The sequence below is a fragment of the Cibotium barometz genome, chromosome 29 (genome assembly GCF_041138505.1).
Source record: "Cibotium barometz isolate CiBa-2024 chromosome 29, ASM4113850v1, whole genome shotgun sequence".
NCBI lineage: Eukaryota > Viridiplantae > Streptophyta > Polypodiopsida > Cyatheales > Cibotiaceae > Cibotium > Cibotium barometz.
Genome location: NC_141074.1, coordinates 36392534 through 36410086, shown reverse-complemented (window position 1 = coordinate 36410086; position 17553 = coordinate 36392534). Strand labels below are relative to the sequence as shown.

Below are 17553 nucleotides of genomic sequence, written 5' to 3'. Positions count from 1 at the left end.
CCTAGAAATCTACATACATGTAAAATGTTCCATCCTTCTTTTTGACAAGTAACACTGGGGAAGTAAATGGTGAATGACTAGGTTGTACCCACCCTATGTCCAAAAGTTTATGAACTTGCTTAGCCACTTCATCTTTTTCCACCTTTGAGAGGTGGTATGGAGGCTTGTTTAATCGTTCTAGCATTTGGCTCAAGCTCTATTGCATGGTCAACTTCCCTCTTTGGTGGTAGACATTTCAACATGTTGAACACATCCTTATACTGCTCCAAAATTTGTGCAAAATCCAACACATACTTGTTTCCCTCCTTATCTTCTTCATGGCAAAACTGTAATACATATAGATGACCCATACTCTTTAACTCTTCTTTGAGTTGTGTAGCATTAATCATTTTCAGCTTTAACCCATGAATGAGATGATCTATGCCTTTTACCTGTAGAAAACTCATAAAACCTTGTTGAATATTCATGGCCTAGAGTGGTTAGGCAATCACACCTTGGACCCATATCTATAACTATCAATTCAACTTTTTGCATGAGTACTCTTTGTCAAACACCAAGCCCAAATTCTTGCACACCATTGTGCATTGCATTTGTGCACCAATGGCATCTGCAAATGATCCAATTATGAAGGCTGAATTTTCAGATTTTGCAATGACTTTGTATGATCAAAAGTGTGAGTAATCCCACGTCCCATTAATGTAGGTTTTCAACCTCAATGTATATGCGGTCCTCTTTAACAAATTTTCTATTCTTCACATCATAGTAGGTATCTTTTCCATCCCCATTTGAAGCTTTTGAAGAAGGACAACTAGCCCCCCTAAAGCTTAGCTTTCCACCTCTACCATAGACGGTTGGATAATTTGGAATAGTAGGAGTTGATGAAGCATTCTAAAATTTCAAAGTACATTTAAAGCTTGGCTTTCCACCCCTACCATAGACGGTTGGATACTTTGGAATAGTAGGAGTTGATGAAGCGTTCTTTATGAAATTTCAAAGTACATTTAAAGCTTGGCTTTCCACCCCTACCATAGACGTTTGGATACTTTGGAATAATAGGAATTGATGAAGCAGACTTTATGAAATTTCAAAGTACATTTAAAGGTACATTAGCCTTTGATCCTCCTTTGCTAGCCCATTTATTAGCATACTTCTCTTCATAGATCTCGGCTAGCATCATAGCTTCCTTCAAAAACATAGGTTTTTGAGCTTTGACATCCCCTCCAATGTAAGGTTTTAATCATCTGATGTACTTCACTACTAAATAGTGCTCATCAATGCACCTATGTATAACAAGAGCTTCAAGAATTTATGCAAATATGCTTTAACACTCCCCGTTTTTGCTGGCCATAGGCCCATCCCCTAACCTAATATGTGCATGTTCATACCCCACCATGTTACAATTACTTATGTGTTTTTCAACCAGAGCCCGTTAGAGCCCTCTCGCACCACAAAAGTACTCTCCCAAAAACCTTATGTCACGTAAGCATGAGCAATTAGGCTTAAGGGAGAGTAGTCCATAGGTAAGGAAAGGGTTTGAAAGGTCCACGGTTTGAAACTTGACATCTTACATAATTAATCTCTCAAAGAAAGAATACAAAAAGTAATTGTAACTTAAGCCCTATAATAATTATGCTTTTATGTATGTACGTAACTCACCACAACATATAAGAGGTGCACAATTTCAGAACATACAACAGTGAACACCACAACCAAGTGGCAAACCTCTTCACGACTACATTAAAGCTGCCTGTATCCATGGCGTGCCCCCCTCTGAGCTTCTATGGTAAGGGCGTCTCTCTTTGCCTCTTATTGTTGCCTCTTCTTTTGTGGATAGAGATTTCAATGGATATATATATGTATATATACGTCGCCTTGTTTTATTTCTGATGTAATTCTGCAGTCAAAGGGCTCGATGGATTGTCATTGCTCACTGGACCCCCGTTTGATGGAGAGCCTGCTGCTCTACTCCACAGGTAAACTCAATAGAACAAAAAAATCTTATTTATCAGATTTTGCAGGATTTCCGTGCAAAACAGTATGTGTTACATCAAGGTTACCACTAATTAACCCCTGTGGCCAAAAAAGAAGCAGCAGGATGTGTACGTGTACATCATGTGTGATTGGGCTTAGATCACAAAACACAAGGATAGTAGGTTATGTGCATGTGTGTGTGTGTGTGTGTGTGTGTGTCCGGGCACACGTATGTGCATGTGCATCATTTGTATCTGGGCATAGCCTCTTGTATTTACTCTCCACATTTTAATGCTTATGGTTTACACATTCTACAGAATACCATGTGTGGCAGCAGTGTTTAGTAATGATGGCAGCCTGTTAGCTGTAACTACAGAGAATTCCTTGACCATTTATGATACAAGAAATGGCTCCAAGATCCAATCATTCCAAGTTGCTGGGGTCAAAGCGGCTGCCTTTTCACCGAAAGGAACCTTCTTGCAAACATTCGAGCCTTCGACTCAATCACAGAAAAATGTCACTCTTTGGAATGTTATGACAGGAGCTGCTGCTTTCCAGCAATTCCAAAAGACTTTTTCGAAATCAGCTTGGCATGTTCTCTAAGCTTACTGCAGTCTTTTATTTTTAATTTTCGTATTTTGTCATGTGCATAAGCACATAAACATCCTGCATATGCACATGTGGTATATATATATATATATATATATATATATATATATATATATATATATATATACCCAAACGGTCTATGAGACCAAAAAGAGGTGTTATTATATATATATTTATAATCTATCTATCCAAATGGTCTATGAGACCAAAAAGAGGTGTTAAGACAACATGAAAAAGAAAAACAGGGCCTAGTACGTAGGCCCTTTGTGTACAATATGGAGTAGGCAGAAAAACCTTGTGTCCAGACTCATCATGTCTCATCCTTAGGTCAACAATCGAATAAAGGGCCACAATATCCACTACTGTGGTGGTGCCTCTATGTGGCACTGATGAATGTCTTGGTCTGGAGCTGGCAGGTGGAGGCCCTGGATCTCTAAGGACGTGGGCACTGGCTGTCTGGAGGGAGACTGCCTCTCTTTGATGGCTCCCTGTGTGCATGGGGCCAGAGGATCATGACCATTAGAGCCTCTCGATGTTGGCGCAACCCAAGCAAATACATACCCGAGCATCACCCGTGAGAGGGGACCAAAACCATCTCTGAAGAGACATTGAAATTTCCTCCTTTCTCATAATATACTCAGCATCAAAACTTAAAACAAGTAGTGCTCCTCAGACTCTATCTCCCTAGTCGAGCATTATCTGCACATCCAAGCCTCCCGTGGAGTACCCTTAACTCATCGTGTCTCAAGGGAGAAGATACTTGGAGCTGGCCAATAGCAATCCACGTGGTGTGAGATGATATATCTGAATTTGTCAAATGAAACCATACTCTAGAACTTGAACTTTGTAGGAAGCTCTGGATGCGTCTCCCAAACCCGGTCCCTAGAAGGAAGCTGCATACATCATAGCTGGTCCAACCAATGTGTCAAAGAGCCAGCTTTTTGTGCTTGGTTGTTGGAGGTAGGCTTGAAAGCACTCTCTTGTAGTGAGCTGAGGTGGCATACCCCTCTGCCAGTCGCACCTTGGCAGCCAGCTGAAGATTGAATATGGACTGTGAATCCAAGGTACACATAAGAATATTCATCTCAAGTGCCTCACCACTGTATAAGAAAGCATATCTGGTTGTACCCTGATGTGAGGTGTTAAAAAGCATAATCTTGGTCTTGCCAAAATTCACTGGAAGGTCCCTCTCCTCACAAATTGTCTCAATGATGGGTCCAGGGTGGCATAGTTCCTCCTAAAACCTGCCTGACCTGTTGCCCTCAATTGCTGTCCTTCTGCCCATGCCTATGAGAGAGAGAGAGGGAGAGAGAGAGAGAGAGAGTTATATTAACATCTTCATAGGTCATTTGCTTACCAATGGGACAGGAGGAGGTGCCTCTGTATGACCTCCCCAGGGCGGGGGTGTAGAAATGCAACCCGCCGCCTATGCGGGCAGGCTCTTATCTGGCTTTAATTTATTTATGAGAGAGAGAGAGAGAGTTGCAAGTAAAATTTGTAAGAGTAATGAGGTTACAAAAGTTAGAACTAACATGTCTAAGTTCATGCTACAGGCCAACCATTCAGTTCAGTGATGACGAGACTGTGGCCTGCCGGATGGTGACAAATGAAGTTCATTTTTTTGATCCTCGAGATTTTTCTAGAGGCATAGTGGACAGACTTCGGCTTTCTGGAATTGCAAGTGCACAGCTTGCTACCTCACCCCCAACACATATTGCTGCCTATGTACCTGAGATGAAGGTTCAATCTCTTCTTATGCTTTCAAAAAGATGATACAACAAGGTTTCAATATAATTATTACTGTCTCATTTTCTTATTAGACTTTGCAATGGTAGTCTAAGAGTGACCTTTTCTTTAGATTCTTGCTTATATTATTGTTTCCAATCCATCGTTACGCTGCATAAGATTATTGAGAGTCACAGCAGGTGCTCTTCTTGCAAGCACAGCACTCACAGGTGAGCATTTGCTTCCCGCTCATGCATAGATGCATAGATGCATGTGATGCACAAGCTTTACACACATTTTGCTTTTGTGACCATATGGGCACACCCAGGGACCTGCTGGGTTTGTAGGGACTCATTTGTGACTTGTCCAGGGTATGTAATGCATGTACAGGCTGTCTCGTGAGCCCTAACTGAATCTACTGTTGGTGCTATGCTGTATATATTGCTGATATAGGAACACTGTGCTGTGCTGCTGTATATATTGCTGAATCCACTGTTGTTGCTATGCTGTATATATTGCTGATATAGGAATACTGTGCTGTGCTGCTGTTTTATTGTAAGGGACTTCTTGGGGCTTTGTGGTACACGTTCTGTGGAGGAATTGTAAATGCAGATGTTCTTTTGCAAACGAAGTGGGAGACCCCCATCATCAGAAATGAGACTCTAAATTTTGATTGTATATGCTTGTTAGTAGGGGCGTAGTTGGTATGGACAGCTGTTACTATTATGCTGATGCTATTGAAAGAAAGAAAGTTATATTTATGACTTACAAAAGGTCTGATGGGCCTATGAGACAAAAGATGATTACAAGTATCCATGGAATATCATCATCATGGAAAACTGAAACAAAACTGAAACTGAAACTGAAACTGAAACTGGAAATCTAGTAACTGAGCTAAGTGCTAGGTAAATGCACAGAACAAACAGGGGAGCATGCTATAAAGTATACAAGAATGATCATAATGCACTCTATCCCGAATCTATGGAAGGGAGCTGTCCATGGAGGAGATCCATCATCAGGCAGGAGAGGGTCGCCGCAAGATTTGAAATAGTGAAGAGAGGCTGAGAAGAAGAGGCTTACATCGTGCGTCGGTGACGTGTAAGGATAACATCGATCTGGGCCTGATGGACTGGTGGTGGTCATGGTCCAGGGGGCCGAGGTGGTCTTGCACGTCGGAGCATTGTGGCTCGTGGTAGAGTGACCCCTATGCTCGTGGATACTATCCTAGTTTAATGAAGTGCTGGATCTGCGCTTGTGAGGTTTGTGCTTTGAGGAGGCTCTCTCTATGTCATCATAGCTCCAGCAAGAACAAGCCCAGGCATCTTTGGTCTCAATAATCCATGATAAAGCTAATAGGACCGAACCCCTCTCTCAAAAGGCTCCCTCTGATGCATAGTCACAGAAAAGCTAATAGGACCGAACCCCTCTCTAATGCATAGTCCCTCTGATGCAGATCATAAACACTGGGGAAAAAAAATGGGAAAAAAACGCTATATCAAATTTGGGCGAAACGTCCCTGATGGAGGAGTTTCGCTGTTTCATAGAATCGTTTTGGAGGTTTCCCCCAGTGTTTATGATCTGCATCGCCTGTTGCTCGCCACACGTTGGCTCGCCTCGCCCACGATCTGCCCGCCGCTTGGTCGCCTGGTCACCGCATAACAGGATATTTTTATTCTAACGTAGTCAAGAGCCTTAACTAACCGAATTGATCCAACCGAACCCGTAAGTTACATGGTCAGATCAAGGAAAAGACTTGCACTTGGATCATAGAGACCAACGCTTTTTTCCTCATCAAGAGGCACAGCCGTTGATTCTTTTCCATAGAACAAGGACTGTCCGGGATTTACTTCATCTATCGTACCATAACAGAATTGAGTCTCATTTTAGGGATCCATCAATCCAGCCTAACCCCATCCAGTCCCATGGGTTACTGTAGTGATAGGATCCGTTTAGGAATTTGGTTATGTTTTGTCCTAGGTACCAGGGAAAAGAGTTCCCAGGTCCCCTAGCCGGCGCTTCATGTAAACTTCAAGATAGTCACATCACTTACACACCCAATATGAAATTGCCTTTTTCACAGATTCAGCTGTCTTTAAAACAATCTTTTAATGAAACCATAGTATCACTGATCATAATCCTCCAAAATATCCGGTTGAATTCTAGTTTCCAATCATTCCTTCATCAGGGTACCTATGGCATCCAGAACGCTCACCACTTGTCCACTCAGGGGCCTTTTCAATAGTTCCTAGCTCATAGTACCCGGAAATATATTCTCTTATAAAAATCCAGATGGACTCTCCGTTGAAGATCAGTAAGATCAACCAACAGATCCATATAAAAGAGCCATGGACTCATCCGTTGAGGACTAGCAAGGTCAATCAACCAGATCCATGTCCGAGTTCAGAAAACAACTCTAACACCTTGTTCCATTTTCCTCCTTGACGCACGCGTGGATATCTTCGGTGACCCAGAGCCCGAGCACCGTATGGTCAGTATCCTCTAGGATCTTTCGCAGGTCACCTAGCGCTTCACTCATAGGCCGCTTCCTTGGTCCCTCATCCACTGTACCGGAAGCTCACCATTTAAATCGAACCGAGGCTGGCCAAGACCTCGGCCGACCTTGCTCCGCGAGACGTCCTCCATTGACTCTCCGTCAGCTGTTGCAACTTTATCACTTAGGTCTCCATGACCTCATTCACAAGACGGTCAAAATGCTTCCCCAGCATTCTTGACATAAAACAGTCATTTAAAAACAGATCATAAATACAGTTTCTATAACGAACTCTCGTCTTTTCACATTGTTTCACATCAATCTACATTTCTTAATCCATGTCCAATCATATGTATTCCCATAGTCCTTCATCCATTCTCATCCAATCACATCATATTCCATCTCATCACATCTATCTACATTTATCCTTATTACATCTCATCCATTCACATCTATGCCGATTCACATCACATCACATTCATTTCACATCACATCTCATCCATTCACATCTATGCCGATTCACATCACATCACATCACATTCATTTCACATCACATCTCATCCATTCACATCTTTCCCGATTCACATCACATCACATCACATCACATCCATTCACATCCATCACATCACATTCATTCACATTCATCACATCACATCCTTTCATATCCATCATATTCATTCTCATCACCATCCCATCACATACATTCTATCCTCATTAACATCACATTCACATCTATCTCATTCATACACATCCCATCTCATCCATCCACATCCATCCAGTCATTCACATGCACGACTATTCACATCCATCCATCCATTCATTCACATTCACACCTGTCACTTCACATCTCATCACATTCACATCTACATCTCTTTACATCACATCACACCTACATCCCTTTACATATCACATCTCATTCCACATCCGCATCCACATCCATTTACATTACATCACATCTTATCGCATCCACATCCATTTACATCACATCTTATTGCATTTACATCCATTTACATCACATTACATCTTATCACATCCACATCCACATCCATTTACATCACATCACATCTTATCACATTCACATCCATATCCATTTACATCACATCACATCCTTTCACATAACCTCACATCTCATTTTCATCTCATCATTCACATCCACATTCATTTACATCACATTCTCATTCTCATTCTCATCATTCACATCCACATTCATTTACATCACATTCTTTCACATACATATCCATATCCATTTACTTTACATCTCATCCTTTCACATAACCTCACATCTCATTCTCATCTCATCATTCAAATCCACATCCATTTACTTCACATCTCATCTACATTCATTTACATCCTATCACATCCCATTCACATCTTATCACATCCACTCACATCCTATCACATCTCATTCCCATTTAATAGCTTTTTCTACGTCGATACCGACGATGGGACTTTTTCTAAATTTCTGCCAATTGCTTGGACTAGGTAAAAGTTCTTTTTCTCGAGACGGCTATTTTCATATTCTTTCTCAAATTCCTCAAGTGAAATATGTTCTATCCGTATCTACATCCATTTACATTACATCACATCTTATCGCATCCACATCCACATCCATTTACATCACATCACATCTTATCATATCCACATCCATATCCATTTACATCACATCACATCCTATCACATTCACATCCACATCCATTTACATCACATCACATCCTTTTACATAATCTCACATCTCATTCTCATCTCATCATTCACATCCACATTCATTTACATCACATTCTTTCACATACACATACACATTCATTTACATCACATTCATTTAGATCACATTCTTTCACATACACATACACATCCACATCCATTTACTTTACATCTCATCCTTTCACATAACCTCACATCTCATTCTCATCTCATCATTCCCAACTCCTTTTGGATTAAGGTTTTCGAGGCGGGAAAATCAGGGACCAAGATTCCAGATTCTAGCTCTTTCCTTCCAGAGTAATCAGGTTCCTTTCCGCCAAAATCAGGGAAATCCCAGAGGTAGACTCTTTAACCAACCCTCAGTTTTGATCCAAAGTAATGTAAGACCTCCGCCTCAGAATAGGGGAAGTTAAAGAGGCGTTCTCAAATCGATCGTCCACTTCCAAGGCAGTAACGCTGGAAGCGATTGAAGAAGAGAAGAAGATGAAAGAGAAGAAGATGAAAGCGATTGAAGAAGAGAAGAAGATGAAAGAGATCATACTCTACTTGCGAGATGAGGACATCTCGTGTTTTTTAAGTGGGGTAGGATGTAAGATTCCTCCCTCCAGCTTTTGAGGTGTAAAGGTATAAGAACCTCTCCTTCTATTCTTGTAATTATTCCCCTCTCTGGAATAAAAGAAAGATCTTGTTTTACCCTGTTTTGACCTGAAGAGAGAAAATGTCTAGAGAGAGGTAATCCAAAATTGAGATATTTTGGATATAAAAATCCTCCTAGTGTTTAAAATGGTTTCTCTTGAAACAGAATTTAAAAAAGAACTTTCTAATGTACATTTGGAATTAATTGAAAATGTGTATAAAAGACCTTAGTCTAAGGATCAAGATTTTCAAAATTTTTTGGATTATGGTCCAATTAAGGTTTCTATGAACCAATTGGATTAATCTAAGTGTGGGGATGAGATAAATCCAAAGAAAAAAAAAAATTCCAAAAATGAGTAAATACTCACATAAGATGAAGAGTTGACTAAGTACCATAGTAGCAACAGAACGGAAACGAGAACAGAACGAAAGCCCCATCAGGGGAACGGGAACGGGCCACATGGGGAACGAGAACGAGGGGGAACGGTAAGGGGGAACGAGAGAGAAAGAGAGAGGAAAAAGTAAGTAGCCTTGCTGCCTTGCCTTGGAAAGTAGGAGTCAAAGTCTAAAGAGACTCGAGAGAGGAGCCCACTCGTGACTCAGAGCTGTCAAGTACGCACGCCGCACGGGCCTAGGAAGTATGCGGGCAGGCGACAATAGGGTACGTCTTTCAAGGATATCCACAGGCGGCTTGCAACAACAAGTACACTTTTTCTCTTTTTTTTTTTTTCTTGGCCAAACATAAAAAACGTTCTCCAAAGGGGGAACGACAGCCAAACGTTCCATGAAACCGTTCCCCCACGTTCCCTCACGTTCCCCTGGCCGTTCCCATGCCAAATCGTTCCCCCATGCACGTTCCATCCGGTTTAGGCATCTCAGCCTTAGGGGAACGCGTTCCACCGTTCCCAAGGGGTGGAAACGACGTTCCCCTGCTACTATGCTGAGTACAAGGTTTATTAGTTAAAAACTATGAGATATTACTAAAAAAATAAGATATTTTAGTATAATGATACATTTTTGACACCTTGGTAAGGAGGGGGGGAGACTTTAAGGAGGCATCTATTTCACACATGTGGTGGAGTTTTTAATTCAATAAAATTGTGATATTTTTATCTCTCCTCTCTCCTGGATCAAACCAAATCAAAAGAGAGCTAAACTAGGTCCAAATCTTGTCCAAATTCAACCAAACTGAACCTGAAAAATTCTAGAACCCAGTTGGACTTGGTTAGAGGCCTCTCTCATCTATAAATAGATCCTTAGTCTTTTGTAAAAAAATCTGTAAACTATACCATGTCAGTATTACATTAAATAATGATATTTTCTATTATCTTTTAAAAATTCTCTACATTTTGGAGAGATTGGAGCTTCTCTCTCTCTTCAACCTTCCTTCGAGCTTTCCTCTCAACATACTAACCAATTGATTGGCTGGGGACTTCTTCTAAGATAGAGAAGCAAGCAAAAACAAGAGGTAAAGTATAATTTTATGTTTTTTCTCTACTATTCTCAATGTTTTTACTTCTCAATCCCTCTCAAACTTGAGAAGTTTCTAAATTAAGTGTTTATAATGCAAATCAAGCTTTTCTTAAGAGTTGTAATAAATAATTAAGAAAAGTTTACATTTATGCTTAATTAGGATGTTTTTTATGTTTATCTCTCTCTCCCCAAAAGAATGGTCATTCCTATGACCAATTCTCTATTCAAATAATGCTTCTTATTAATAAATTCTCAATTCACAAATCAAACTCTAGAGGTTAAGAAAGTGGCTTTTATACTTTTATGCTTCTAAAATTATGATAATCTTATGATTTAAATCCATAAATTGGATTTAAGTTTAGAAGATAGTTATACTATCATAATTGTATTATTAAGTTTATTCTTTTCAAAAATATTAAAAATTATCAGTAATAGCAGTGGAGCTATGGCAAAATTTTTAAGAAATTGATACATAATTCATTCTTATGCATAACATGAAAAGAGGACTTTTTACCATATTCTAGGATTGGTCATCCTATGCTAAAAGAATGATTTTCATCACATTCAGTGGAAAACTAATTTTTAAGGTTTATGCATAATTAAATAATTAAGAAAAGAGAAAATTATGGTAATTTTATTTAAATGATAAAAGTGGAATTCCCATGACATTTGGAATTCTATCATTTAAATGAGAAAAGTGAAATTCTTAGCATGTTGAATTAATGGATATTTTTATTAAAATTCAAAGAAGAATTTTAGATAAATTTATTTTATGCATGAGAAATATTTAAATAATAAAAGAGAAATTTTCATGACATTTGAAATTCAATTATTTAAATAGTAAAAGTGAAATTGTTGGCATATTGAGTTAATAGATATTTTTATTAAAATTCAAAAAGGAATTTCAGATAAATTTATTTTATGCATGAGAAATATTTAAATAATAAAAGAGGAATTTCCATGATATTTGAAATTCAATCATTTAAATAGTAAAAGTGGAATGCTTTGCATATTAAATTAATGGATATTTTTATTAAAGAAAAGAGAAATTTTAGATAAATTTATTTCATGATAAAAGAGGAATTCCTATGACATTTAGAATTCAATCAATTAAATGTAAAAAGAGGAATTCCCATGATATTTGAGATCCAAGAAATTAAATGAGAAAAAGAGAAATTTTTAGTATAATTCAATTTATGAATATTTATCGAAAGTGAAATTTTGAGCATTATTGAGAAATATGGGTAGAATTGATTTTTGTAAATCCAATGAATTCTTTTATTCAAAAGAAGAATATTGAACATATTTCACTTGAGGAATTTGAGAAAGAATATGAAAATAGCCGTCTTGAGAAAAAGAACCTTTACTTAGGCCAAGCAATTGGCAGAAATTTAGAAAAAGTCCCATCGTCGGTATCGACGTAGAAAAAGCTATTAAATGGGATAAAAGAATTCATGGATTTACAAAAATCAATTTTACCCATATTTCTCAATAATGTTCAAAATTTCACTTTCGATAATTATTCATAAATTGAATTATAATAAAAATTTTAATTTTTTTAATTTAATTTCTTGGATCTCAAATATCATGAAAATTTCTCTTTTTACATTTAATTGATTGAATTCTAAATGTCATGGGAATTACTCTTTTATCATCAAAGAAATTTATCTAAAATTCTTCTTTTCTTTAATAAAATATCCATTAATTTAATATGCCAAGAATTTCACTTTTACTATTTAAATGATTGAATTTTAAATGTCATGAAAATTTCTCTTTTATCATTTAAATATTTCTCATGCATAAAATAAATTTATCTAATTTTTTTTAAATTTTAATAAAAATATCCATTAATTCAATATGCTACGAATTTCACTTTTACTATTTAAATGATTGAATTCCAAATGTTATGAAAATTTCTCTTTTATCATTTAAATATTTCTCATGCATAAAATAAATTTATCTAAAATTCAGCTTTGAATTTTAATAAAAATATCCATTAATTCAATATGCGAAGAATTTCACTTTTCTCGTTTAAATGATTGAATTCCAAATGTCATGGGAATTTTTCTTTTATTATTTAAATAAAATTATCATAATATTTTCTTTAATTATTTAATTATGCATAAAACCTTAAAAATTAGTGTTCTATTGAATGTGATGAAAACCATTCTTTTAGCATAGGCTGACCAATCCTAGAATATGGTAGGAAGTTCTCTTTTCACGTTATGCATAAGAATGAATTATGTATCAATTTTTTAAGAATTTTGCCATAGCTCCGTTGCTATTACTGATAATTTTTAATATTTTTGAAAAGAATAAACTTAGTAATACAATTATGATAGTATAACTATCTTTTAAACATAAATCCAATTTATGAATTTAAATCATAAGATTATCATAATTTTAGAAGCATAAAAGTATAAAAGTCACTTTCTTAACCTCTATAGCTTCACAAGTCTAGAGTTTGATTTGTGAATTGAGAATTTATTAATGAGAAGCATTATTTGAATAGAGAATTGGTCATAAGAGTGACCATTCTTTTGGGGAGAGAGAGATAAACATAAAAAGCATCCTAAGCATAAATGTAAACTTTTCTTAATTATTAATTATAACTCTTAAGAAAAGCTTGATTTGCATTATAAACACTTAATTTAGAAACTTCTCAAGCTTAAGAGGGGTTGAGAAGTGAAAACATTGAGAATAGTAGAGAAAAACCATAAAATTACACTTTACCTCTTGTTTTTGCTTGCTTCTCTATCTTAGAAGAAGCCCCCAATCAATCAATTGGTTAGTGTGTTAAGAGGAAAGCTCTAAGGAAGGTTGAAGAGAGAGAGAAGTTCCAATCTCTCCAAAATGTAGAGGATTTTTAAAGAATAATAGAAGATATCATTATTTTAATGTAATACTGATATGATATAGTTCACAGATTTTTTTACAAAAGACTAAGGATTTATTTATAGGATGAGGGAGGCCTCTAACGAAGTCCAACTGGGTTTTAGAATTTTTCAGGTTCAGTTTGCGTGAATTTGGACAAGATTTGGGCCTAGTTTGGCTCCCTTTTGATTTGGTTTGATCTAGGAGAGATAAAAATATCACAATTTTATTGAATTAAAAACTCCACCACATGTGTGAAATAGGCATCTCCTTAAAGATTTGGGCCTAGTTTGGCTCCCTTTTGATTTGGTTTGATCTAGGAGAGAGGAGAGATAAAAATATCATAATTTTATTGAATTAAAAACTCCACCACATTTGTGAAATAGGCATCTCCTTAAAGTCTCTCCCCCTTCTTACCAAGGTGTCAAAAATGTATCATTATACCAAAATATCTTATTTTTTTAGTAATATCTCATAGTTTTTAACTAATAAACCTTGTACTCAGTCAACTCTTTATCTTATGTGAGCATTTACTCATTTTTGGGTATTTTTTTTAATTCTTTGGATTTATCTCATCCCCACACTTGGATTAATCCAATTGGACCATAATCCAGAAATTTCTGAAAATCTTGACCCTTAGGCTAAGGTCCTTTATACACATTTTCAATTAATTCCAAATGCACATTGGAAAGTTCTTTTTGAAATTTTGTTTCAGGGAAAACCATTTTAGACACTAGGAGGATTTTTATATCCAAAAATATCTCAATTTTGGATTACATCTCTCTAGACATTTTCTCTCTTCAGGTCAAAACAAGGTAAAACAAGATCTTTCTTTTATTCCAGAGAGGGAAATAATTACAAGAACAGAAGGGGAGGTTCTTATACCTTTACACCTTAAAAGCTTGAGGGAGGAATCTTACATCCTACCCCACTTAAAAAACGCGAGATGTCCTTATCTCGCAGGTGGAGTATGATCTCTTTCATCTTCTTCTCTTCTTCAATCGCTTCCAGTATTACTACCTTGAAAGTGGACGGTCGATTTGAGAACATCTCTTTGACTTCCCCTATTCTGAGGCGGAGGTCTTGCATTACTTTGGATCGAAACTGAGGGTTGGTTAGAGGGTCTACCTCTGGGATTTCTCTGATTTTGGCGGAAAGGAATCTGATTACTCTGGAAGGAAGGAGCTGGAGTCTGGAATCTTGGTCCCTGATTTTCCTGCCCTGAAAACCTTGATCCAAAAAGAGTTGGGAATCCATACTGTGATATCCAAATCCTTGACAGTTATAGCATTTCACTTCCTTGTTCAAGGGTGGAATTTCTGAAGTTGAATTCCAGGGGATTGAGTTCCGGGAAAAGGACCTTTCTTCCATTTTGGAACTTTTCATATCCTGAGCTTGACTTTGTTGTCTCTTAGGCGGTGGAAGGTTGAAATCACCTTCAGGAGCTAGAAATCTTTTGAAAGATGATGGTGCTGGCTTCGGCGGGACCTTGATATCAAAGGCCTTGGCGAAATCTTTCGCCATCTGCAGTGCTTCGGCCATGGAAACTGGCTTGGCATTCTTCACTAGGATATTCAAAGGTTCATTCAGTACCCGAATGAACCTGGCCATCAACTGTTCTTCGTCCAGCGATGACGAGTATTTGAGGAGGAGAGCGAATGCTTGGTGATACACTTCAATAGTTCTGCTCCCCTGGGTTAACTGTAAGAATTCGTTCATCTTGGTTTCCAAAAAGCCGGGAGGACATAATCTCTTCCTTAGGTAAATTTTGAGATCATTCCATGTCTGGGTGTTCTGATATGATCCAGACGGTTTGTCTCGCAGTGGTTTCTCCATGCCACTCTGGCTGTTTCTACTATCTTCAGCCTTGCAAGAGCCATTTTACTTTTCTCGTTGTACCCGGTGACATCGAAGTATTCTTCCATTGCTTCGATCCACTTCCCCACCGCCTCGCCCAAGTTTTTCCCTTCACCCTTGAAAAAGTCCAGGCTATGATCTACGAAGAGTTTTACGAACATTCAAGTCGAGCTCTTCCTCATCAAGTTGGGGGTTATCATTCCTACCACGACGACCTCAATCCATGATCCTATCAATACGAAAATTCTTGTTAAGTCCCTTTATTTATAATTCAAATCTGACTTTAGATCCAATTGATTTTGGGGTTCTTTAGATTGGTCAGCCTCCCACAGAATCATGGGATAAAGATCCCTTCTAACAGAAGAACATACAGAACTCATTATCAGAGAATAATTCATTCATATTTTTAACACAGTAATAGTCCATCAGATCGAAACTTCCATTTGATCATTTCTCCTCAGGAATTTCAGTTATACAAGTTTTCAATTTGTCATCCCTTAATTAGATCCATTGGGTTAAGGGTCAAACAGCAACAATGTGTCAGTACAATCCACTAATCTCATAGTGATTTGCTGAAGTCACAATCGTCATTCCAGTTACTATCGTCATCACTGGGATTCGTCCCATTCATCCTCATTTAGCTTTGTTCATCTTATCTTCTTTCAACTAGAATTCATGAATCATTATCTTTCAATCAGAATCCAAATCAACTCATCAATTCTTAACCAGAATTCTAAAATCATATCAACCAGCATTCGAATTCATCATTTGGATAGCATTTTTGCTTATAATTTCAAGGTCTTAGATTTACTCGTATATACTGCCAGTAAAGAGTTGCAGTTATACCCTCGATATATACGGGTAGTCATGGTCCTTGGAATTATAAGATAAATACCATCATGTCTAGGCCTCAAGCAAGTCAAGGATTTCATACAATTACGGTACTTCCATCTGAAGACCCTTTACCTATTTATGAATCTTCATTTTGAATATCAATTTGTATGAATTTCATCACACAATTACAACTTTTTACTGCTACTTCATAAATTTTTGACATTTATGGCTTCTCGGTTAATCCACTTTAGCCAATTTGCTCTGATACTAGCTGAAAGATCCCTGCCGCCTCCGCGCAACGAATTTGGGGTTGCTAGCAGCGGAAGTAGCACTTCTTGCTGTCATGTGCACAGTGTGTATCTACCGTGTGCTACACGCACGCAAGACTAGTTTCGAGGCTTGGGGAAGCTTGGAGCTAGGCAGGCTGATTGACGAGCTGAGTTAGGGATAGACTAACGGGCGGGCACCTAAGTATGGACGGGCGGGCGCCCAAGTTTGGACGCCCAATGACCGGCCAAGAGCCTATAAAAGGGTGGCCAAGGTTAGTTATTGGGATATAAAGAGTCTCGCGAGTTTGTGAGAGCTTTATGGTCTTGGAGCCTGCATCTAGTGCAGACGTGCACCTGCTTTACGCAGCCGAGGCCGGCAGCAATCTCGAGGCCCGCGAGGGCAGCTTCGTGGCGGTATGGGACGTCGCGAGGAGGAGATTGGTTGGTACGTCAACCTAGTTAGCTCAGCTCGTGGCTCGGTGGGGACAGCCAAGACTGTGGGCTTGCCCACGGCTGTCATGGTTGGGAGGTGAGTTAGGCCTGGAGCCCCTTTGTTGTTTATTCGTTTGTTTGTAGGATTCGAGTCTCGTACCAGGAGCGATCACGAGGAGATCTCTGGGGATTTTCAGATTGAGTATGTGTTTTTCTTCATCAAAGAAACCCATGTTGATGGGAGGTGGTAGTCTAAGTAGGGTCGTTTGCTTTGCAAAGAAGAGGAGAGATTTATTGTGCAGTCGCATGAACTGCAGAGAGAGAAAACAGACAAAAGCAGGTTTGCTTTTCGCGAGTGAGAGAGAGAGCACGTGTGAGAAGATGTGCGCTGACGGGTGTTACGGTTGGCTATCGGAGGCTGGCAGCCGACCAAGCCTCTGTAGGCGACCCTGCAGGCGGGCGCATGGGCTTGCGTAGCCAGGCAGGCCAGGCCCACGTAGGCGCCTAGGCCAGGCGGGCAGGCGCCCAGGCCAGGCCGGCAGGCGCCATGATGCCCAGGCCCACGCCGCCTATGCCAGGCGGGCTAATCCAGGTGCCCAGGCCAGGCCAGGCAGGCGCCCAGGCCCACGCAGGCTGGCGCAGGCGCAGGTTGGCGTAAAAGCACCGGCAGAGGCAGGTGAC

At 38.8% G+C, this 17553-nt stretch overlaps 1 protein-coding gene across 4 annotated transcripts in view; it reads left to right on the top strand.

Annotated features, from left to right (window-relative positions):
• Nucleotides 1–1647: 1647 nt before the first annotated feature.
• LOC147622111 (Eukaryotic translation initiation factor eIF2A family protein) overlaps nt 1648–17553 on the top strand; it is a 45165-nt gene continuing 29259 nt past the window's right edge. For 3 of the 4 annotated variants that reach the window (XR_015269645.1, XM_086823202.1, XM_086823201.1), the window contains exons 1-4: nt 1648–1783; nt 1901–1973; nt 2289–2561; nt 4134–4320. Coding sequence is in view for 3 of the 4 variants with exons in the window: in XM_086823202.1 (XP_086679328.1) it covers nt 1756–1783; nt 1901–1973; nt 2289–2561; nt 4134–4320 (561 nt within the window). In the remaining variant the exon portion in view is untranslated. The remainder of the gene's footprint in view (nt 1784–1900; nt 1974–2288; nt 2562–4133; nt 4321–17553) is intronic. The other variant, XM_086823203.1, reaches the window with a different exon arrangement.